This window comes from Osmerus mordax, chromosome 7 (assembly GCF_038355195.1).
Source record: "Osmerus mordax isolate fOsmMor3 chromosome 7, fOsmMor3.pri, whole genome shotgun sequence".
Classification (NCBI taxonomy): domain Eukaryota; kingdom Metazoa; phylum Chordata; class Actinopteri; order Osmeriformes; family Osmeridae; genus Osmerus; species Osmerus mordax.
In genome coordinates this window covers 2,632,196-2,657,500 of record NC_090056.1, presented here as the reverse complement: position 1 = coordinate 2,657,500, position 25,305 = coordinate 2,632,196, and the positions used below count along the sequence as shown (strand labels likewise).

At 42.5% G+C, this 25,305-nt stretch overlaps 1 protein-coding gene and 1 long non-coding RNA gene across 2 annotated transcripts; both read right to left on the bottom strand.

Annotated features, from left to right (window-relative positions):
- Positions 1 to 9,882: 9,882 nt before the first annotated feature.
- On the bottom strand, positions 9,883 to 13,671 carry LOC136946507 (uncharacterized). The gene is made up of 8 exons (XM_067240870.1): positions 13,613 to 13,671; positions 13,364 to 13,457; positions 11,900 to 11,962; positions 11,400 to 11,517; positions 11,194 to 11,298; positions 10,900 to 11,085; positions 10,627 to 10,806; positions 9,883 to 10,501 (listed from the first exon to the last, which is right to left on the bottom strand). The coding sequence occupies exons 1-8, from the start codon at positions 13,669 to 13,671 to the stop codon at positions 10,269 to 10,271; spliced, it is 1,038 nt and encodes a 345-aa protein (XP_067096971.1). The 3' UTR covers positions 9,883 to 10,268.
- A 1,208-nt stretch (positions 13,672 to 14,879) lies between these two features.
- On the bottom strand, positions 14,880 to 15,473 carry LOC136945453 (uncharacterized). The gene is made up of 3 exons (XR_010876832.1): positions 15,410 to 15,473; positions 15,034 to 15,223; positions 14,880 to 14,938 (listed from the first exon to the last, which is right to left on the bottom strand). It is a non-coding gene; the product is annotated as an uncharacterized lncRNA (long non-coding RNA).
- Positions 15,474 to 25,305: the final 9,832 nt, after the last annotated feature.

Sequence of the window (25,305 nt, the reverse complement as noted above, 5' to 3'; positions counted from 1 at the left end):
CCCCAACGGGGAAGCCAAAGAATCGCAGCTCCGTCACTCCATTGAGCTCCCTCAAAATGTCCGATGCATACGGCTGGTAGTATGCCACCTTGCTGGCCCTCGCGTTTTCCAAGGTGTCTGAGGCAAACTCATACCGCACTGTAACGTCCACTACCAGGGCCAAGTCCCCTTTCTCAAAGACCAAGTCTGGGAGTCTAAGCTCGCCCGAAGGACCATGGATCCGTATACAACTGACCACACGCCAGCCGGCCCTGGAAGCTTCGCCCGCTAGAAGGTCGCATATTTTATTGTGCCTGCTGATCCGACTAGGCTGCACAGCAGGACACATGCCCAATATATGCGAACAGGATTCCACCCCGCTTCTACACCGACGGCAGGGGGGGGTAACCCCCCTCCCACGCGTCAGCGCCTCTTGGGTAGGATACACATTGGCTCGGAGCTGGAGACCAGCCACATACTGGGCTTCGGAGTATCCCATTTGAGTGGGACGACCTAGCCAGCAGTTACTTATCTTGTCGCCACCAAAGACCAACACGCCCACACCCTGGGTGAGGAAACCCACACCAGCTGAGGAAGGCCTCCCGCCGCCAGTCACACGGGACTGGACACCTCACTGCCTCCGTTCCATCGGGACCCGTAACGGAGTTTCCCGCCTTGGTGGATGGATCCACCAGGTCAGGTACTTGCTCCACAGGGCCCCCAGCACTCAACCAGAGTCGTTCAAATTTCTCCCTGGGAAAGAGGCTGATCGTTGTCAACCGGGTCATGGGGTCCTCAGACCTACTTAGCCGGTAGATTCGTCGGGCCTGAATACAGGGTACCAGGCGAGCCAGCTTAACAATGCCGAGGCCGCCGTCTCTGCATCTGCTGTAGAGCAAACCGTCAGAACCCCAGAACCCGTTAGGCGCAGCAACTCCCCACAGACCCGCCAGGGCCTGCAGTCGTTCTCCACGTAAGAGTGCGCACCCTTCGTGAGCAAGAAACCAAAACACTTCTTGGGCTGCTCGCGCATACCCGTCAAATGGCAAAAAGTCTCCAGAATGGCAATGTTCTTTGCCATACCGTTCCACGAGCCGCTTTCCATTACCAGATCGTCAGCGAAAGCAAGAGTCGTCACTGACTGGCCTCCCCAGAAATATCCCTCGCCTCGACTCTCGAGCGTCTGAATCAGGGGATCCAACGCGAGATTAAAGAGAAGGGGGGACATAGGATCGCCTTGCTTCACCCCCACCTTCATGTCAATCAATGGAGACCGCGCGGCCCCCACCTTGACTCTCGTCACGCAGTCCACATATGAGTCTCGGATGAGACCCAGCACGTGCTCATCTAACCCCTTCCGTTCAAGAGCACCGAGGATGTGCTCATGTGTCACGGTATCGAAGGCTTTCGCGAAGTCCACCGACACCAAAGCTAGAGTTGCCCCGCTTACTCTACTCCGTCGAATTAGCCCTTCCAACACCATCAGATTCTCAGAGCAGCCAGAGGAGCATGTAAACCCCTTCTGGCGCGGTGACAAGGGGCATGCGGCGGCCAGCCTCAATGTCAGGATCCGCGAATAGAGGCGGAGCACCACCGACCCAACCGTAATAGGACGCCAGTTTGAAATCAATACCAACTCGGCTGGATCGGCGGACTTCGGGATCAAGGTAGACGTGTTCATCTTGAAAGCCTCCGGCAGGGTCCCTGAGACAAACCACGCGTTGAACAGCCGTGCGAGCCGGCAACCGCTCGGATCCCACTTGACCAAGTCTGCTTTGGTCACCCCGTCAGGACCCGAAGCGGTGCTGTGTTTCACCCTTTGGAGGTTTTCACTGACCTCAGAAGCAGAAATAGGGGCCCAGAAAAACTCATTCGAGACAGACCCACCGGTAGCAAACTGGCCAAGACAGCTGAAGGTCTCGACCCCACCCCACCTACTAGCGAACACGGAGGTGATCTCAGGCATGGGAACAGGGCAAAAACTCTTCCCCACACAGTCCAGGATCAGAGTAGCCAGAGCGCCCCTCTTGACAGCATACATCGTTTGATGCATCCGAAATTTAGTGCGCCTAGTCGCCCGTCTCCTGGTCGGCACGGGTGCTGCCTTGCGTTCGCCCCCGCAGGCCCTCTCAGAACGGAGCTTCCCGGTCACCCATCCCAACTCCTTCAGTAGTTCAAGTGCCGACGATCGGATCCAAGCGGGGCTTGGAATTGCACCCCCCCATGTGTGAGATGTGGCGCCGACCTGGACCTCATCACACTGTTCCTCCCGCCTTACTATGGCCTCAAGGAGCCTAGCCTGCACTCCTTGGCGAGAGGGTGACGGGTCACCCGCGATTGACAACTCCCGGACCAGCTCACTAAAGTCCGGGGCCTCGTCAGCACCACCACGTTCATGAGATCCCAGAGATCGTCTCAACAACGCCACCTGCCTCCCAGTCCTGTCGGGCCCCAATCTCTCAGCTATGAGCGAGTTGGCCGACTTGAGGTGTCCAAACTTGGTGATGAGACGCCTCACCTTCACCACTTCTTGAGTGGACCAATCCCGTACCAAAGCAGACCTCCCACACCGGGCATGCTCCCTGACCAAGATTTCCCGGCGATAAAGATCTTCATGCACATGCTTCCTGTGGAGGGAAAGACCAGCTTTAGTCATAAAGGCCCTTTGGCAGGAGTCACAAGTGAACCCTCCCGTGGCCGCCGGCTCAACCTCCCCCTTACACTTCGGAACGTGGCAGGAGATCGAGTGGTGACTGTCGCTAGTCTTTCCACACTTAGCACATTCGAAAATTACCAGCGTTTCATGGTGGCTTACCCGGAGATGTTTAGCCATAACCACCACAGCACCGACAACTTTCCCACAAAGACCACAGCACGGGTCAGACAAAGGCAGTGAAACACGCCAAGGAGGATCCGCAGCGGAGTCGGGTGGGAGGGGACTGTCTCCCAACACCTCTTGAACCGAGTTGGCTGGTTGCACCGGCTCTTCCTCAGGGGAACCCCCGGTTACCGTTCCGGGGCCCGATGGAGAGCTCGACTGCTTGCGCCTGGTAGTCTGGAAATCCCCATCGGAAAGGCAACACGATCCGTCCTGAGATAGATCCCCAGCGGGTTGGGATTCCTCACAGGACTGAACCAAGGTACGGTCCACCTCCATTACAGAGGTTTCCCGCTCCTCGGAACGAGGCGACCTGTCGACACCCGTTCCATAGGTGTTTTCCCACTCCGACAGCCAATCTTCGACGACAGATCGCCTCCGTTTACGCCCTCCCGCTATACCAACCTCCTTAAAATCAAAAAGGTCTGGGTCTTCCCTGGGAGTGTCGACCACTCCTCCCCCAGGTAGTGCGTGTTCTATGCCCGAGTGGACCACGCACGGTTCCACTTGGGTCGGTCCTACTGGCCCTGATGGCTTGGGCCGTCGCCTAGCAAGCCTAGCAGCTCTGCTCAGACGACCGGGTGGAGCAGGAGAAGGACCCACCAGCCCTGCAACCGGTTTGAATACTGGGCCTGTATTCGGATCCTCAGGGTGTAGTTGCGGGATGATCAGAGCCACCCCCAACTCTGAATCAACATGAGGGTCTCGCTGGGCCTCACCGTGCTCTCCCATTGGCACGTGGGCAGGACGTGGCTGCGGGATGGCCGGGGCCGCCCTAGACCCCGATCCACCGTAAGGGACTCGCTCGATCCCACCGTGCTCCCCTACTGGCACGGGGCCGTTGCCCAAGTTGCTAGAAACCTTCCCAAACATTCTATGGGCGTACGTGAAGCCCCCCACCACTTCATGCACCACTATAACTCGGGGGGCAAACACATGTACGATAATTGGGGGCAACACCAATAACCAGCTGGAAGCTCACCACTAGAAATAGCAGTGGCCCTCCTGGGTGAAGCTTCACCCGACTGGAAGACTTATACATAGCCGACGCCAATACTGACCGGTAAGGAACAACCAGGAACCTTACCTCTACCTTCCTTGGATGTGGTAGCCGTTTCTCAGGCTCCCTCTCCGGAATCGAACCCTGATTCCCCGTTACCCGTGGTCACCATGGTAGGCACAGAAAGTACCATCGAAAGTTGATAGGGCAGACATTCGAATGAGACGTCACCGCCACGGAGGGCGCGCAATCGGCTCGAGGTTATCTAGAGTCACCAAAGCGTCCGGGGCCGGCAGAGACCCCGAAGGGCCGGCCCACCGTCCCCGCATGGGTTTTGGGTCTGATAAATGCACGCATCCCCGCAAGGGTCAGCGCTCGTTGGCATGTATTAGCTCTAGAATTGCCACAGTTATCCAAGTAACGTTGGAGCGATCAAAGGAACCATAACTGATTTAATGAGCCATTCGCAGTTTCACTGTACCGGCAGTGTGTACTTAGACTTGCATGGCTTAATCTTTGAGACAAGCATATGTTACTGGCAGGATCAACCAGGGACGCACATTGACTTCCACGTTAATATGTTCGGCTTTTCCCGTAGAAAATTGTGAAATATGGCGTCGTATTTTGACGCATTAGGTCTCCCATAGATTTTGATGAGTGGCTTTCGGATTTTTACGAAACGTCACCAAAATAAGTCGGGTGATTTCGTAAAAATCCGGCCGATGTGCTTTCAACATGATTTTTTTTGTTATATCCAAGACATAAACGTTATAAATGACATAAACCTTATTTAAGAACATAAAGGTTATTTATAAAATGTACTGATACAAAATAAACAGATCTAAAAACGTAGGCTATATGCATAAAAATAAAAAAATAAAATAAAAATCGTTTGTGCCGAAGTTTATGCTTTACTACAATACCCATAAGCCATAGGAACGAAATGTAAGATTAAGAATTATTTCATGTGTGTTACTCATATTCCTACTTGTAATGCTTATAACATGTCAATGTGTTTATGTTTGCAGAAAATGTCCAAACCCAAAAGCAGGCCTTGCCCTTACTGCCAGGTCATGAATACTGCCAACCGCAAAACATACCTTTCATGTTTTGCAAGCCTCTCAACAAAAGAGAGGATTAAGTCCAAGGAGGAGAGTTTGCATGTTGGGGACTGGGGGGAGAATGTAAAGAAGCACCGCAACGCAGGCAGAGTGATATATTCAGCCCGCATATCTGTGAGTGAGAATGTAGAGGTCTTAGGTTACTGTTCCATTCAGATCCATACTATACTGGTCAGAACTTGATATAAATGCCAGTTTTCATTGGCATCAGGCCATATCATTTAATCAATAAATAGCATAAATAGCATCACATCTTATAGTCTTCCTGTCAGGACCCCTAGCTTTGTTAATTTGAAAAGAAGTATAGTAGATACGAAGAAAAGAAGGAAGAAGTATGATACCATTTCAAAAGTAGTTGATCAGATGGCAAGAGAGCTTATACAGAGGACAAAGCCTGATAACTTGTTAATGTCAGTTTTTTAGGTCAATAAGCTGCATGAACTGGACTTAAAGCCCCTGCTCTTCATGGGGAAAAAGAAGAGAGGGGGGGGGGGGGGGTTACAGCAGAGGTCATTGCAGGTATAGGCTTCATACCAGAGGGGCCTGTGAGGGAGATCATTAAAAAAATGACCACCCTTTATGAATACTATCTTAAATGTAAGAACACATATTTTGCATTGGGACATGCTTTTTTATAACTTTGCATTTACATTTAGTTTCTAAATACTTTTTGTAACATAGAATATACTAATAGAATATTGTTGATTAGTAAATATTCCCAGATTAGACCCTATTTCTGTTTAAATTAACCTCATTTGTGGGGCTGTTATACTTATATTCAAATAATGTTACGTCTACATTTACTTATTTGTCTTTATCTCTCAGACCACAATAGCCTTCTTGCCACAGCTGGTGAAGAAACACCAGAAGCAACATCCCCTGCCTCCACTCAGGATCAAACCTTCACCCTTAACCTTGTGCCGGTCCCCCACACACCTCCTATGACTCCCTCTCTCTCTTCATCTACTCTTCCTACTCCCTCTCTCTCTTCATCTACTCTTCCTACTCCCTCTCTCTCTTCATCTACTCTTCCTACTCCCTCTCTCTCTTCATCTACTCTTCCTACTCCCTCTCTCTCTTCATCTACTCTTCCTATTCCCTCTCTCTCATCACCTCCTCTTCCCTCGAACTCTCTCTCTTCACCTCCTCTTCCCCCCAACTCTCTCTCTACATCTACTCTTCCTACTCCCTCTCTCTCTTCACATCCTATGACTCCCTCTCTCTCTTCACCTCCTATTCCCTCCCACTCTTTCTCTTCTCCTGCTCTTCCCTCCCATTCTTTCTCCACACCTCCTTTCCCCAGTCCCTCGCTCTCTTTACCTCCTTCACCAACCGTCTCTCTATGTTACCCACTTTCTACTCCTTCCCTCATCTCTTCTCCTCAAAAAGGTCTTCCCAAAATTCAGTACCCGTGAAAAAGAAAAAGAATTTCACGTAAAGGTTGTCTTATGTAAGGGTCATAGGCTTATGCATCATGAACAATCTTTTGTTGTAATGACCCAAAAAAATCTGGCAAATCATCTTATTTGTTATTCCTCTGTTTATATATTTTCAGGCTGCAATTTCCTGTTTAAAAAGAGGGACGTTCAAAGCAGGTAAGCTCAGATGCATGCAATTTTGTTTTATTTAAATTATTTTTAGTGGGGGCTTAATTTGAGTTAGCTTGTGCATGAATCCATCTTGCCAGGCTTCAAGTTACATTTACATTACATTTAGTCATTTAGCAGATGCTCTTATCCAGAGCGACTTACAGCAAGTACAGGGACATTCCCTCCGAGGCAAGTAGGGTGAGGTGTCTTGCCCAAGGACACAACATTATTTTTCACAGCCGGGAGTCGAACCGACAACCTTCTGATTAATAGCCCGATTCCCTAACCGCTCAGCCATCTGACCTTAGGCCGTCTGAAGTTATGCACTTGCTGCCAAACAAATTATTATCCTACAGAGGAACTCCTGGCAGCTACAGGCCTTAGATAGAGAGTGATAGACAGTAGGGGCGGGCGATATGGCCCAAATCTTCTATCACGGTATGAGTAATTTTATATCACGGTTACGGTATATATCACGGTATAGTAATTGTTCTGTAAATTCAATTAAGAAATGGTACCACTCGTGTGGTGGAAAAAACTGTATTGCATGTGCTACAAGACGTTACTGGCTATTATTTAAAGGCAACGACAGTATGAGCGTTCCGATTGGCTAATGCGCAGTCATGCCATCCGCATGGTGACGTACTCACAGCTCAATAAGGATCCGTAATGCCCTCCGACGAAAATTTCAAAATGAGCGAAAGCAATCAGTCTGAGTTTTACTATCCATATCTAACTTCGGTGTCGGCGTATCAACCTCGTTAAAGCTTGGTCGATACGTTAAAGCCTCAGTTTGATATTTCCCGGCATGACCTCATGTGAAATACAAAAATATCACGAATTTGTAAAGACTTTGGATGCGAGCCCTTTTTGCCCAACCTAAAAAAATAAAAAAGTAGTCCAAAAGTATACCGCGGTTGAAACGGTATAGCCAAATCTCTCCCGATAGACACATTTCTTCCATCGCACGGTATATACCGTCATACCGCCCGGCCCTAATAGACAGATACAATCACTTGCAATTTTTGGGGTAAAAGTGCCTGCCCTTTTCCTAACAGTTTCCAAGGATGACTTCCCCAGATGGTTCTGTGCAACAAACTATCTGACGTGTCAGGTTAACATTTAGGCCCATCGAACTCTAAGAGACTGTACTCTCAAACTGGCTATATCTCAAGTTCCTTCCTCGATATGAAATGTAGCCAACAGCAATTTTTCAACACAAGCAACTTGTGAAAAGCCTATAGTTCTTGTTGAACATCTATCATTAAACATACACTGCCTCTGTGGATTAACTATCACCAACTGTAATCGGAGAGATTAAATTCTACTCTACTAAAGAACTGCAGTATCCTATAAGGATTCATTATTCTTTGTGTTAATTATAGTCCTGTAACGGCCACAGATACCAGATTCATATTACTGTCCAAGCATTTGATTTGATTACTATTAGGATTTGAATTTTATTTAGGACAATATGACGAAATGTGCTTCTCCAAACCTTTACTTATACTAGTGTTAAAGGTCCCATGACATGAAAACTTCACTTTAGGAGGTTATTTAACGTTAATATGAGTTCCCCTATCCTACCTATGGTCCCCCACATCCTGAGGAAAGCTCATTGTGGGACTGCTCGTAGTGGCTGTAATTCTGCACGAAGGCTGAATTTCGGGAGGAGACTTCAGATAAAGTATTAGGGGACCACTAAAGGCTTATATATGCTTCTGCGTTTTTCGAAAAACGCAGACACATGGGAACGCCCTCTTCTCCGAGGAACGCCCTCTACGAGCTCTCCGTCAGCCCTCGGAGAGCCCCGGAGAGCTCGACGTGCACCTCCTGAATTTTCTAACTATCCGTCGTGAGCGACGGAGAGCTACGGAGACCCCCTTGGCTGTGATAGGTCAGTATTAAGAATCGCTTGTGTCAGGGGCGGGGTTGCCGGGATAAACAGGATGAACAGAATCCTTTGACCGCCATTGCTGTAAGTTTTCACAATTCATATTTCAGCTAAACAGTACATGTAAATCAGCATCTGAATTAAAATGTGACGAGAAATGGGCAGTGTAGTTGCTGAAAATGTGCGTATTCTATTGATGAAACGGCTAATTTGTAAATATGCTCCGACTTCTCGATAACCTAGGTAAATAAACACTCCACGACGATTTACAAAAAACCGTTGCGCCACCTACTCTTCTGGCGGTGAATTGTTTTCAGCACCCACAGCCTACGGAGAACCATAAACGCAGTCTATCCATCCGTATCCGTGCGTATCCGTGCGCCCGCCCATCCGTAAACGGAGACGCAGAAGCATATTGCGGCCTTAAGACCTATATAAAAGCATCCAAAAACAGCATGCCATGGGGACCTTTAACTTAAGTCACATAATCTCATGGTGAAATTGTAAAACAAGTTTACATTGATCACTCTATTTCGCTAACTTTTGATAAAGTAACAACTATGTTATCAAAATTACTTACTTAGTCTTATTCTTATATATATTTTATATTTAAATTTTTTTATTCTTAGATTTTAGTTCTTAGAAATAGTTAAACTTTTGCACTTTTACTTAATTTAAGATCTGTATGTTTATTGTTTGCCCCTCCCTGCCACAGTAAATTCTGTGTTTGTTCAAATACATGGTGAATAAACCATATTCTGATTCTGATGTGTATTTCTTTTCACAGTGTAAAAGAATGGGAGAATACCTGGAAGCCTGCTGTTAATATGTCTGTGCCTAGCTGCCTGGTTATTGTTTTAAGAGTTCCCAGTTCTGTATTTGTTATTGATATACACTGTAACATTTTATGAGCTTGTTGTGATACTGTTACGGCCACTGTCTTTTTCTCTGTTCATGTTTTGTTTGTTATCAACTTCCTGGTTTCTGGGCATCGATTGTGGTTCTAGTTACGTGTAGCGCACATTATATAAAGACCTATTCAATTACTTTAAAACTTGTATAAGTCTTACCAAGTGTTGAACACTCTAAAAATGAATATATAATTTATAATTCATATAGCCTACCTTCATGCCATCACCTTTATAAAGGCATGGATTATTCTGAATGCGACGTCATCGCGCCGCACTCCCAGTACAGATTATTCATATTCAGCCACAAGGAATCCATCATTCAACATTGTATGCAATGTGGTGTTAATAGGATAACAAATTTACATCTGCTTGTAATGGCCTAACTTTTAAGTCTTCTCTTCATATGTAGTCTACTCTTACCTCCACCAAGCAAAGGATCAGACGGTTGCTTGTAGGCTTACATAAGTGAGTCCAACCATGCAAGTCAATGTTTATAAAAATAATACCAAAGTTTATTGAACAGAAAAACAAGACTGAGTTAGTGAAAATAAAACCAAAACCTGGTAGCCGCTGGCCCTCCCCGCAATGGGAAGGCGGAGCCAGCACGCTCCCTTACCTAACAGTGAATCTAAAACAAAAACCCGAAAACGTTAGCTAGGTCACCAACTCACCCATGTTATAAGTTAAGTGTTATGTTCTACCACTCATTTACAAATAATGCTCTGTGCTCTGCTGCAGTCATGCTCTGGAGGCAGCCTCTGTTGCAATTGACTCGCCTGGGCCATTACAGGTAGAGATCAAAGGGAGAGAACACATAGTATACATCACAGTATATCAAGTTAGGTCTCAGGCGATTACAGCTGTGACTGAGTGATTCAAATCCAAGTGACTTGAGTTCAATTCTCTGCATCCTCCTCCTCATCACTATCATCCGAGCTGTTGCCACGTTGCCAGTCCATGTCTTCCTCCATTTCCCTGTCCTCCTCTTCCACCAGTCTGTTACTTGGTTTAAGAGTGCATCTGTAGGTGCCTGCTATGGTCTGCTGTTGGAGTCTCAGGTCTTGCAGTCTTCTCTTTAGTGCACTGATGAGGCCCTTGGACCCCTCCTCGGTTAATCCATTTGGCAAGCCTGGAAATGTTTTGAATTGATGTTGAAATTAATTTACCGAAGACTATACTAGCAGGATTGGTTTCCAATAGTTTGACCTATAAATTTGAAAGTGCATGTAGCCAGATAATTTGATTTACACTTACTTCCTGTCTGTGTGCTCACTAAAACAGTGCCCATCAGTGTCTGGACCTTTGCCACTGAGTCCTTGAGGTACTGGCAGTGCTGCAGCATCTCCTTCACAAGGATCTGCTTTTCCTCTTTTAGTCGTGAGGCAAGCATTACGTGGTCAAAGAGCTTCTTCTTTGTGAGGATGTCCACACAGTCTGTAAAGGAATAAAAACATTTGACATTAATAAACAAATTACTATTAATTGACATTTTATATGCATACTTAAAGTTAAATCTTGATGCAACACCTGTGTTCTGTTCCTGCCAAGGCCAGATCATGCTCTCTGCAGCTTTGTTAGAGAGTTTCTGCACAACTAAGTCTGTGTCCACAAGGTCACCATCAGGCTGTTGGTTGTATCTCTGGATGTCTTCCAGCAACCGTTTCTTTTCCTGGGCTATCTTTTGAGTTATTTTCTGTCGCCTTTTGTTGCGATCTGCAAATACAGTAAAAACAATAGTACGTAAAAAGAGCTGCCATGGTAATGAAGATATCAGTATAGCCTAAGATTTATCTGCATTAGTTATGTTTACACTATACATACCATTCTGTCTGTAAAGGTAGTGCTTTTTCTGACAAATGCTCACAAAGAGTGCTTCGATTGTGATCTGCAAACTTTGAGCATCAACAGGACCAGGTGCTGCACTTCCTTGATTAAAGATAACATAAATAAACTTTTAACATTTAAGCTACGGATATGCATTACAACCAAGTGACTGAGTGTGTTTATATATTAAGTATTTTTCTTACTGCTACTGGCCCACTGCTTGACATCAACAACCCATTGTTTCAGCATGTCATCACAGCAATGCAACTGCTCCTGCATTGTCTTCAGGCTCTCAGCTACATCCACAGTCTTCTCTACTGTCTGAAAACAGCAATACAGAAGGCAGTCTTTTAAACTACCAGAGGTCCTGTACCACTACAATGTCTACTAGGGGGTACTATAACAATGTGATGCATTTTGGGTATAATAAGTAAAAGTTACGTTTAAATGTAACTGCTTTAAATAGTTAATCATCTTCAGTACGTGAACATACCTTCTTGAATCTGGAAGACAAGGCTATGGAGGCCATTCTCTTTCCATTCATTCCACCCCATAGCATGGACAGTCAGCATGTCAGTTCTTACTGTGAAAAACAAAACAAAATCAAAATACAATTTTGTAAAACATGTACATTTGCAGGCTGGCAGGGGGAAATAAGCTTACAAACCTGACTTGGCCATATACTTGGTGGAAAACTATTCACTTGCTCAACTTCTTCACCGAGAGTGGTGCCGGCACCCTCCTGGTTCCTTGCAGTCCACAGAATCTACAGGAAGAAGATAATGTGTAAAGCGGTGTGGACACACGATATTAAAGCATATCCTGAGATTACCAACTTTAGAGGGCAGCACTTAGGGGCTACAGAAAAACTTTAAACGCACTCCTAGGTTATTGTATGGGTCAGTCCAGACCACTGTGGTATGGCTATTGTCATTTATTATGGCATTTTACACTCAGTTTGCCACATCATACTCTAAAATGTAAAGGTAGAGTAGCTAAAAGCATCACCTCGCATTTTGTATTGTGGGTTTTGGCATGCATCACAGACAAGCAATGCCTCATTTCCTGAAGGGGTTGAAGATGAGTCAGGGCCTCTGACACTTTTGTCAAGTATGGCACATATCGGCAGGTCACATCCATGGCCAAAAATGTAGCACTCTGGAACTCTTTTTGGAGAAACATTGGATATGCAAAGATTTCTCCTCTATACATATTCAGACCTTTACAAAAAAGCACAATGCACATGAAAGAGGCATTAGATCATAATATAAATATATATTATTTATCTTTTTACTACTACTTAATCAGACCCATACCAACCTTTGAGAAGAAATCCATGTCTACACACAGCAATTTCCACACCTTCTTCATCCAACTTGTTGGCCCGCTTTGAAATCTCTCTTGCTGCATTCCATTGGGAGTCACCACACATCGCTTTTCCTGCAGTCTACCAAAGTAAATCATTTGAACATGACAATAGTTAATTCAAGTACACTAGATTGCAGGACTGTTCACGCAAACTTTAACTGTCAAGATTCTGTCTTTTGATGAAGAAAGTGTTTTGACACTAAATGACAACACACCACCAGGCTTAGGTCTCAATCATGTCTCTCCCGGCTCTGAAGGCCGGAGGACCATCTTTTATAGGGCACAGGAATGTAAACATAGATAGTGACAGTCAGGCAGTAATGACGTTACAACAGTCTCAGAGAAAGAGATTCACAGCTCCCAACACATGACCACTCAGACTAGAGAGATCATAGTTGGCGCTCTCCTTGTAGTCATGACAAAGGACGTTTACCCAGTACTTTCTCCTGATCCCGAACATCTATTAACCCTGACACATAGACACAATCTACTCTTATTAATAGCAAGCTTACATGAGAACATACTAACTAGTATCCAATGACTAGTTCTATTGATTAGTGAATAATGTAAGCACACAGGAAATCGCAATTTCTTCCACACTTGGCCTGACCTATCTTACATTTGAAGGATAAAGCAATATGCAGTATGAATGTACTGTGCCCCCTGGATAAGAATCTAGTGCTGTATCCCCACCTGATCATAGACTCCCTTCTCCAAAGGCAATCGTGTTTTCTACTTTAACTTTAATTAGTTACAAAATATTCCCAATAAATGTTGTTCAGAATAATGTAAAACTTACACTCTTGACAGTTCCCCGGACCTCCTCAACAAAACTGGACACCTCAGAGTCTCGGGCTAAAAACACTCCATCGAAGAACCCTGGCTCTTCAGTCCTTTAAGACAATGTATTATGGACTACCTTTGTAATAGGACCTTTTATATATGTAGCACTTATCAAAAAAAACATTGACATTAACAGTGACATTAACAGCTGGACATACTGTATATTAACTACATTGGCTGTTTATAATGTGTGCACAGAACTCACTGGTTTGTTTTCTGGAACCTGTACAACTTTCTGTTGCCATCCACAGAAACAGCCACCATTTCAGGGCTACAGGCTGGACAGACCAATGACTCCTTTCCAAGAAGTTGGTTCTCTTCATAGTTACAGTATACAAATTGCAGAAAACTTCTCTGAAATGCATCTGCATTCACTTTGCCAGTCTAAAGGAAAGAATATAATACAGCTTTCAAGAACGATAAACTACATCTTTGCCTTTGTGTGTTTTGTGTTTTGTATGCAACTTTTCAAATCCATAAGGATGCAAATGACTTTTGTGTGGTAAGGTCTTCAGTCTATTATCTGAAATATGTTCTACCTACTACAGCCACTTGTGGACCCTGAACTGCTTTTTACTTACTCTTCCATATTGCTTTGTTCTCTGGTCCAACATTGCTGTAAAGGCTTGACTGGACATTCCTGGAGCTGCTGTCTTCATAGCCTCAAAGGAATGGAAGAGCTCTTGGTGGAACAGTGTCTGTGCCTGCATGGTAGCGGGCCAGTAACCACTCTTTACAAAGTCACTGACTTCTGGAGCCCATTTCTGGTTGCAATGTTTGCATGTTAGCACCAGAACGTGAAGATCATAACGGCCTGAGAGCACATGAAAGGCAAATCAATAACATGAAACCAAAGTAATGTGTTATATAAAAAAATTCAACAGTTTAACAAGATCCTACCATTTATGCAAACTAGTATGATGGATCTACCAACAGAGACTGCTGCATCAGCGGTGTCACAGGAGCATATCCTTTGAGGTAGAGCTGTTGGCAGAACACAATCTGCAAGGCAAAGAACCATAAGGTATACAATTAAGAATGTTTGGGTTGTGAGTAATGACTTAAATAACACATTTCAATTTCAGATAAGAATGATCTGTTAAGAAAATTGTCAATCAATTGAAAAAGAAACGCCAACCTTGTTCACAAATGATGTATTTTCCATCATGGAGTGTCACAGACTCTGTTGGCGGGATGTATTTGAAAAATCCATCCATGATGGTTTGCCTGTTGTGTAGAGTGTGGTGTTTATGTACCAAGCCATCACACTCAGCACAAAACCACTCTGAGGGCATACATTCCCCACAACAGATGACAGCTTCTTTCACGTGACAGTGATTGCATGTCATCTGGACGATGTTCTCAGCAGAAAGTAAATTGTCAAGGTTCTGTGGCCTCGCCTATTGCCAACATTGTTGGACCTCTTTCTGCCTTTGACTCCAACTGGACAATGGTGGCTGCTGAACAAAATCTTGCGATTCAATGTTCTCTGAGTCCTGTAGAAGGTCCTCAAGCTGCTGCATATTAAAATCTTCAAAAGGGAGGAGAAAAAAGAATAATATCATAACTTCAACATTGCCACAACACACTGTTGAAATACAGCATTTGGAACAAAAGATTAATCACCATGGTCTAGGTGTTGGCCATGGTCTAATGGCTGTGAAGAAGAAACATGTCCTCCTTCGTCTGGTCTTGATGTTGACTGCTTTCTAAGGGCTCGTGGGCGCTGGTGAACAATGTCCCCATTGTGGTCCCTCTTCTTCCAATGAACAGGTTTTGGTGATGCAGTCCTAGTTTTCTGTCTGTTCTTCTCTGTCTAGAGAGGTTCATGGTTTAAGAAAGGTTTACCAATATGGGAAATGCCTTCGGACTACTGACAGAAAAAGCAGTTAAAGTAGTGTAACCCTTCTGATTCATGTCTTTTAAATACGCCTCCATGTATCTTATATGGACTGGTAAGAAGGAATACTGTTAACTATAGACAAAACAGAAGCTACTTTACCTCTTCTGTCTTGAGATGTTCAATAAATGTATCTGCACTCCTGAGCTCATCCTCCAATTCCATCAACTGCAAATCTCTCATCATTGAGTTGAAAGAGCAGACAGACAAATGGGCAGATGGCGAGTGCACTCTAAAGAAAATTATAGTGGCTCAACTTAAAAAAATTAAGGTAACAATTTGCATGGACTTTTTTAAGTAGTTCCAACTCCAGCCATTATTGAGTAAATTCTGTGATTCTTTTATAGTCAGACTAACAAGTCAGACTAGTCAGACTGACTAATTATTTAAGTAGAATCAACATGACTAACAAACTTAATTAAAGTAAATCTACTTACATTTCCTGAAAATGTTTAGGTAATATTAAGTTCTCAAATTATTTAATTTAGGCCATTTTAACTTATTCAATTTGCTTCCATTCTACTCAGAAATGTACATGCAAATTGTTACCTTAACCCTCGTGCTGCCTTCGGGTCACATGACCCAAAGGTTCATAACGAACCATTGTTGTGTTTACCCAATTTTACCCAATACAAAAACAAATAAAAATACTTTTCTTTTAACCTTCGCAATGTGGGGGGTCTGAGACAGCCCAACGGTTAAAAGAAAATGCTTCACTTTTTTCACTGTTTTTGTATGCGGTAAAGTTGTCGCAATACGACGGTGGGTCACAATGACTGATGGGTCAGAACGACCCGAAGATAACACAAGGGTTAACTTTGTGTTAGTAACTTAATTAATTTTAGCCAGAATAAAATACACATAGCAATTCCTTTTTTATGATCAAACATTTTATTGTAACAGCAAAGTAAATTCATAAATTATATTATTATAGTGTTATTTTATAACAAAATAAACATGCCTGCTTAGACAATCCCCTGAATCCAGTGCTTCATTCTCTGTGCATGTTAAAGAATACAAAAAAAAACACCATATACCATGTGAAAAGGAATACATAAATTAAATGTTGCTGATGTTTGAAAAAGAAATTAAAATGGCTATATGTATTCTACATGGCGAATATAGAGGCATGTTTTCCAAGGGACTTGGCATTGTAAGTAGGTGTAAGTGCCAACTATCAACAGTACAGGTGCTGTTTCTTGCACAACAAAACATAACAGTGCAACATATTCTGTTGAATTTGAGGACAGTCTAATTCTTCACATTTTAGCACAGCAGTTTACTTTTGAAAGACATTACCTTTGGACTGGCTTTCAGCCCATCCAGCTCAAGGAATATCTTTTGAAATACCTCAAAAGTATTTTTCAGTTCTTTTGGGTAGCTGAGGTTGAGTCCGTACATCAGCCCCATTAGCAAGGCACAGGCTCTGGGTACGTCCAGGTCTTGCAGGACTTCTGTTCCCTCAATGAAGATCCTCGCGCTGGTTGGATCAGACATGGTGGCACCTGTGGATATGACAATCTTCATCACTTCATTGACAATATCCCCACCATCCTAGCATAAGTAGGTCAGAATCAATGTCAGTGTTTTAGTCATCATATTTAAAATCAAGAGTAACACAAAGTACAGTGTGTCTGAACTTTAGTGTCTGAGTTACCTACCAACTGCTCTTTGAAGAGATCCTCCTCATTTTCTCTGAGATACACCATTAAGCCACGGATAGCAACCTCTCTCCTTTTTTCCACAGTCATCCTGTGAATAAGAAAAAAATATGCTAAACTGCTCCTCTATGAATTTGGGCTTTTAATAATTAGATCCCTTGGAAAAAAGACCAAAGAATGTGTGAAATTGTGTTTCTGTCAAATTTCGCAAAAAGTCCAATATTCACTCTCCAGTGAAAGTGAACCAACGTAACATCACCCATACCAAAAGATGTTTAATTCAAGATTAATTAACCCAATATAACCTACAAAAAACTACTTGAAATTAACTATATTACATACCTCTAGCAGCATGTTTCTTATGCGCTGAATCGTCATTTTTGAAGCCCCTCCTCTTAAGGACACCATAGACATTATTTTCGGGGTGTACTGGTCCAGTTTTGCCATGAACGTTGGCTCCAGGTTAATAGTGGTGATCCTCCTGAATTCTTCATTTATCAAATATAAGACAAATGACAAAAGCACAATTTGTTAATGTAAAAAAATGACTCAAATAGCACGTACTGTGAACCATTTTATGAAGAAAAAAAATATTTACCTGAGCTGCATCAAAAAGAGCAGGCCATCGGTCTTTTAGGTCAGTGACTGGTGGTGCTTCTTTGACAACCTCCTGCCTGCGAATGGAGAATGTCTTCGCCATTTTTTCACTGATGGTCTGACAGTTGTTCCTTTTCTTTACTTCATCAAGGAGCTCCAATCTTTCATGTTCCAAACTTTCTTCAGTTTCTCGTTGTGGATGAGGGGGTAAAAAGTTCACCTCGGCCTTTCGTGGCTTTTTGATATTCTTTGCCGGTGCTTTCTCATGTGCTCGCTTCTTTTTGAGAGAGTTCACATCAAGCTCAGGGCATCCAAGTCCTCTCAATTTAGATCTGTAGTTGCCCATTTTATATTTTAGTCTTTGAATCCATCCGTAGCATCCGTTATATGATCCAGGTTCTTTCAGGCAAGGATGCTTCTGAATCAGCACCTCAGCAACATCAGACAACTGTGAACTTGTTGGGTATGCAACATACAGAAATATGCTTTCAGACAGTTTCTCAAGGATGTCAGGGAGGATTGTGGTAAAGTTGAGTTGAATTCCCTCCTTCTTGAAAACTTCATCTCCTGAGGAAAGCACAAGCTCTATGTCATAGGCAAAGCGAGGTACTGGAAATTCAGTAGGCCAACGCTGTGAACGCTGGTTAACATGTTCAGGTGATGAAAGAATCAGTGTATCCTGCGATCCAGAAGAGCTGCTGGTAGAAGGATGGATGGAGGTCAGTGAAGTATGGGCTGAGGCTGCTGAGCTATGGATGGAGGTATCCGATGCACTTTCAATGGAACTGTCCATATCAGTAAAGGCCAGAGTAAATGTGGGAGGTTCAACAATGTGAACCACTTTAATTGTGTCCTTGTCCTTGATGTCACTAGTTGAAGTAAGAGAAAAATATTCCTCTCCAAAATCATCATCCTTATAATGCAGAGTGAAGTTCCCATCAAGCCCAAACATCTCTCTCACAATAGACTCAAGTTCACACACAGTCTCAGGGACTCCATGAGTTAAGTCCAGTTTGCGAATGTTATGGTCCTGAAGAATGATCCGGAGTTTAGCTTGTTGAGACATTGAAGCATCTACAGTAAAAGAGAAAGCACAACACTTAATTTGAGTTATAGAATAGTCACATACTAAACATACAATATTGGAGAATATTAACACTGATAATTACCCAAGACTTTTGGAATTTTTATCACCTTTGCAATATTAACTAGTGTGCAGAAAGGTACTATGGTGCTGATTATATCTGCAAAAAAATTGCTTTTACATTACATTGGGACATCTCTAAATCAACAAACTGCAAACATCTTAAATTTGTGTCAACACGGTTTTGTACAAAAGTACACCTCTACAGATCCTACTGTAAAAGTAAAAGGCCATTTATATATCTGTTTATAATTTGACTAAATGTTTAAGACATTTATTTCTATGACAAATAGCAAGAATAAGGGAACGGCCATTTTTCGGTTTCTTAATGTTTTCCACTAAAGCATAATGTAATAAAAGTAAAACTACAAAGAATAGGAGATCCCTGTGGCTAAAACTATGACAACTGTGACAACATTTCACCAACTCTGAATTATATGGAGGTCATATTTACAACTACTCAGATTATAGTTTTGTATCTGCATATTAGCAGAGTCATCAGGAATCACAAAATCAGCATGGCTGGGTTTAAAAAGCAACCCAGGCTACTGTCAAATCAAGAAACTAGTATTGCCAAATGTCTGATTATAAATTTCATATCATCGCATTTTGAACTGTAAAAAAACTTTAAAGCAATACAAGGTAGACATTTTAGCCAGCAAAAATGAAGCTATAGCGTATCAGAGGAGTTGTACATTTAAGCACATTTCTCTCTGTTCAAAAAGGCCTTCCAGCATAAAGTGAAAATGTGGATAAATTCCAAACAAGTGTCAAGTTGTAAAGACAACTTTGCCATCTATGGTACATAAATGTAGCGCTTCTGTGTCACCATGCGCTTTCCTGCAACAATGTATGCTGCCATTGGGAAGATGTCAGACAACTCACTTGGCTCAATTACTTTAACACTTTGTGTTTTTTCAAGCTGATAGCTTCTAAGATGTTCAATATACCATGCATTTAAACATTTCACAATGAAGCCAACCTTCCCATTCACAACAGCTATCTGAATCAACTCCACAAAATCTGGAAGACCACCTGTTGAACCATGGGCCAAGATAATTCCAGTTGAGTAACTTGTGCCCCTGTAACAAACTGTGTTTGCCATCTGGACACATAACTCACCGGGGAATTTGGTTTCCAGTGCGTTCTTAATGTCTTCCCTCAGCACACTAAAATCCACTGTTGACAGTTTTGTTACCTGTAGAGATGGTTCAACAATCTTACTGGAATGTAGATGGTATGCAATCATTAACTGATGCTTCACTGCAAGAGACAACAGAATGTTTCGGAAACTGTGGGTATGCCTGACGCTTAAAAAAGCTGTGTTTAGCTTCAAAGCGCATAGTCCACAAAGACACAAGTGGACCAAAGGCCTTTATCAGCTGTGGGTAGTGTTCTAGAAAATGATGCTTCGGAATAAGTCTTTGCTGAGGGAAAGCCTCCAGGAACCTGTGCCGATGCTCAGAAATCTTGCTGTCAAGGAAACAAATGGTGAAGTCAGTATGAACAGAAGACAGGACATGTTCAACTATGTCCTTAAGGTTCAGAAGGACTTGCCATGTTGGTTCACTTTCTGGTATTCTTTCTCCAACTATCAGGGGAAGGAGGCGAAGCAGAGCCCAATTTTCATGGGCATTCCCACCAACAGTTTTTTTTGCAGCAAATGTCAATGGAACTGGTTGTGGTGCATCAGTTTTATCTGTCCATTTGTATGGGAACTCTTTAATTAATTAATTTAGTTCATCAAGTGTGAAATACTTCCGCTTTATTAAGGTATTTAGGCAGAGTGCTAACTCTAAAGGTACAATACCTTCAAAGAGATCATGTAGCAAATCAGGTGGGTAGCCAGATAAAACATCAAAATGTTTTAGCTTTTCAGTCAATGGACATGGTCTCTTTACCCCATAACAATGAGACACACTTTTGTCTCCCTGTGCTGTCTGAACATGCACCCTGTGCTCTTGTATTGTCCTAGGACAAAACGCTCCGGTTCTAACTTCACTTACTTGAAACTGGGATCTAACCCAAGACAGAACCTGCAGACATGTGTACTAGAGAAGCTCTCCACAAATCCTCCAATAGAGTGGGCACCAAGGTTATCTGCAACAACACAATACACAGTACCTTTGACTCGCATGCCTAATGAAGGAATGTAAAGTCCATCCTCTTCTAGGCTGGCAAGATCTTTTAGTAGTGGGTGTAAAACAGCACTATAGCCAAACTTTTTGATATCATCAGCCTTGCAGAGGATGGCAAGGTAGATTGATGTCATTGGGGATCTGAGCAACAGTGGCACATTAGCTAAAACCCAATATACAGCAGTGATTTTGTGTTTTTTTCTAGAAGTGCCAAGTGGATTACATACTTCAAAATCATCCACATACAGAATAAGAGAAATGGATGGATAATTTTCTGATAGTAATGTGTTGTTTTTAAAATTTGTGCCATCATGAAATGACTTGTATTGAGTTTCAGAACTGCTGTCTGCTTCAAAGCTGTGTGTGAGCAAATCCTGAGTGTCTTTTTTATTCAAGACCTCATGTAAGGACTTCAAAATAGGTACATATTGAAAACTTCTCTGCTCCCTGACACTGATTAAATACTCTACGGGTTCCAGCACAGAAAAATGCTCCTTGAAATACTCTCTTCTTTTGTAGGAGGTGGCAAAAGGACCATTACTCCCCAGAGCTAATGTAATTGGGTTACCCTCACACAGGTCTATCACCATCTCTGAGATTATCAAATCATCAACCTCACTATTATGCTTCTTTAAGCATTACTCTAAAATATTTTTTTTTAAATAGGACCTGAAGCTGATGAAGAAATAAAGTGCATTTCTTCCACTAACTCATCAACACACCTTTGTGGTACATTGAATATACTTTCCAATTTCAGGAGCAGGTGGGCTACATTTTTTTCAATTAAGTTAGGCAAGTCTCCAATTTCTTCATCTTCAGGATCTTCACTCACTGCACCCTCCATATCCTCCTCAACAACAGGATCATCCCCTACATTTAAAGGATTGACAAACCTCTGCAAAAGCTCAGGCTTGAAGTCATTCAGTGAATGAGGAGTGTGTTTCCGGCTCCTATGAGAGGCAAATGTTCCATGAACGTTTGTTTTGAAAGGACAATTTTCAAAAACACAAGACACAGTTTCCTGTTTTTTTAAATGACTGCCAATGTGCTCAAAGTATTCTCTTTCTGTTGAGATAGTGTTTATAGAACAACATGGACATTTAAAAGAAAGGACATCTCTATGTGTCACTGTCTCACAGGTTGAATGGCCTCTTGAAAGATGGGTTCGCAGACTGCCCCATGTTTTAAATGAGCAATAACACTTCCAATAAAGACACGGGAGAAATTCTCCACCATGGCCATGTCTAAGTCTATAATGTTTTAAGAGATCAGTCCTTCTTGGTGTTTCAAATTTGCAAATTTTACAAATCCAATTCATTTTAACCCTCCTGTTGTCGTCAGGTCAAATCTGTCCCTTTTTCAAAAAGTTTCTATCAGAAATTTGGGTTTATTTTAAACAAATGTTAAAGCTAAAAATGTGGATGGTTCCCTACAATGCTCTTCACAAGATAACTAATTGGTAAGTTCAGTACTTTTTATTCAATTGTATAGCATGTAAAGAAAAATGTATAATAGAACATAACAAAAAAAAAACGTAACAAAAAACGGACAAAAGTGACAAAAACAGCTTTGAAAAAAACGTCAAAAAAGCGCAGAAAACTATTGACAGATACTTCGAAAAAAGGGTCAAAAAAGACGCCCAAACGTATTGATTTATTTTACATTTTGACCCACAAAAAGTTGCAGGTCGATGGGGAAGACAACACAAGGGTTAAAACTAAGAAATCTGCTTGCAAAAACCTGCACAGAAATTGGCTTTTTTCTTACTCCATGCTTTTTCAGAATGCAAACATTAATGGCAGTTCAGTGCCAACATCGTTAAGCTAACACTGCAAACAAAAGACACAAAAGACTGCTCTGAAGCACCCTAAGCATCTGAAGCAAGAGCACGTGCTCTTAAGACCCTAGCTAGCTAAAAGTATGCTAACTCAACAGTTGGTGAATTAGCTTAGGACAAGCTACAACTGAAATTTTACCGTGTGAAACACGGAAAAAATTTTAAAACACAAATGATGTATACCGGTACTGATACAGTTGGTACATGTTGCAAATGAAACAAAGAAACCACCAAGACACTTTTCTTGCAAACTCCCGTTTCTCCCACTCATATTTTGTCTTGAAGCAGCAAAACATGTCCGGGCAAGTTCAGTACTGAACTCAGCTTTTGAAAGACGCTCAGTAGAATGACAAGTAGCACTAACTCAATCCTTTTATATTGTTAAGAAAAGGTAAAAGTGTTTTTTCATAATCGATATATATTTAAGTTAAAACACTTTTCATTATTTTAATTTTGATCTACTTCTTAAAATAAGTTATCAACTTACTAAAACATGTATATGTAACAAATTACTTTTTTTATGCTGTAAAAGCTCATGATTTTAAGCTTTACTTACTGATCCCATGAATTATTTTTTAGAGTGTGGGATGTTTCTTTGGGACACAAGAAAGTGCAATATTAGAACACTTTGAATACAAATAGTAGATAATAGACTTGGAAGTACAAGGAGGCCAGGAACGTAGCTACCAGGTTGTAAAAACAACGATCTGGCGGTGAGTGGAGGGCAAACCAGGGTATGTCACCGCAAGTTATTGGGAAACTGGACCGCAGGTGTGGATCTTGTGCAGGTAGGATGGACTGGATCACTGGAGCCTGGAGATGCACACAAACACAGACAAACAGAAAGACAGAAACAGAAAGACAGGCAGAGCCTGTGGAGGGCGTAATACAGGTGACAGAGATAGGTGGACAGAGGTATACACAGGTACGTCCTGATAAATTATTAAATAGGCTACTGTAAGGCAAGGATATGGTGAGGTAATAAGGATTTTCCAGAAAATGCGTGACTTGAGCTGCAAGTAAGAAAAGATAAAAAATACAATACAATAAATGTCATACCTAGCAAGCTATGAGATGTAAGAAGGACCACGCCAGCAAAGATAAACATTGGTCTGAGTCCAATGAATGTGCACCGGTTCATGACCTTGCATGACATAACGTTAGACTAGCTAGCTAGCTAGCACAGTGTATTAGCCTATTTTTGCAGTTTACAAAGTCAATTAATTTATATTGGTGATGCAAAGCACCGGGCAATGTACGTCAAACATAATAACATTAAACCAACCTAAAAAACAATAAAAAAAAACTGTATAGGATAGTATCTTAAATATACGTTTACCTCATCGATAATAGCTTACCTTTTCAGAACGAGAGAGCGGAGGTTTGGTTGACAAGAAGTAGTTCCAGCCAGATCTTGAGCGTCAAACTTTTCAGCGACTTGTGTGTAATAATAAAATTACAATAATGTTGGATAATTTATAGGTTTTGCTGTCAGTGCATTTGACATGCTTGCTTCCATGCGCTTAAAATTATGATTAAAATAAAATGATATTCCTCCCCCGCCGGATTTTTTTTTTTTTTTTTTATGCATATAGCCTACGTTTTTAGATCTGTTTATTTTGTATCAGTACATTTTATAAATAACCTTTATGTCCTTAAATAAGGTTTATGTCATTTATAACGTTTATGTCTTGGATATAACAAAAAAAATCATGTTGAAAGCACATCGGCCGGATTTTTACGAAATCACCCGACTTATTTTGGTGACGTTTCGTAAAAATCCGAAAGCCACTCATCAAAATCTATGGGAGACCTAATGCGTCAAAATACGACGCCATATTTCACAATTTTCTACGGGAAAAGCCGAACATATTAACGTGGAAGTCAATGGGCGTCCCCCGGCGTCGGTATAGTGACGCCAAAGGGCTCTGCCCAAGCGTCAATATTTGACGAGTTGGGATGAGACTGGGTTGCTCACACACTCAGCCTTCCCTTGACACACACGCTTTCTTGAAATTGTGTGCTGACCAAGCTCCCACCTTCGTTTTTTAGCCCCTGTTTCATTTCGCTTCCAATCGCAGCTCGCCATTATGAATATAAATTCTTTTTCGGCGGCCATTGTTGTTTTCAACTGGAATCGCGTGTTAGCCGTGTTGGAGGCAGCCACTTTCGGTAAGTCCTATTTTTACACATTTTAAGCTAGAATTAATGATTGGGTTTGTGAAAGTACACTACTCTTGAATTATGGTTTTAGCACTTTTAGACCTTTTAGATCGTGAGTCTGAAGTGACGGAAAACCGAACTCGAAAAGTAGCCAGCTCTAGCTTTTTTCCTCTGTGTTTTTAATGAGTGAATCATTTTGCATCTCGGCGAATTGTTCATTAAAAAGGTCGAGGAGGGCAGCCTTTAGGAGAAAAAGCAATTCCCCACAGACCTGTCGGCTCAGAATTTTGATTTGGGGCGTGAAAGTCTTTGTAATAAGCCTATGCGGCAGGGAGACCGCATAGGCGCTTAGGCGGCAGCCATTCCTTAGGCGCGTCATGTTCATAAGTTCACCATTTTACAGTTACGTCTACACGAAAAAGGTCGAGGAGGGAGGCCTTTAGGAGATGTGGGAATTG

Coding starts and splice junctions, on each gene's coding strand:
- LOC136946507 (XM_067240870.1), bottom strand. CDS start 13,671: ATGGTGGCTGTTTCTGTGGATGGCAACAGAAAGTTGTACAGGTTCCAG. Junction 11,299..11,399: donor CAAGCAGTGGGCCAGTAGCA/GTAAGAAAAATA, acceptor TCTTTAATCAAG/GAAGTGCAGCACCTGGTCCT. Junction 10,502..10,626: donor AGTGAGCACACAGACAGGAA/GTAAGTGTAAAT, acceptor AAACATTTCCAG/GCTTGCCAAATGGATTAACC.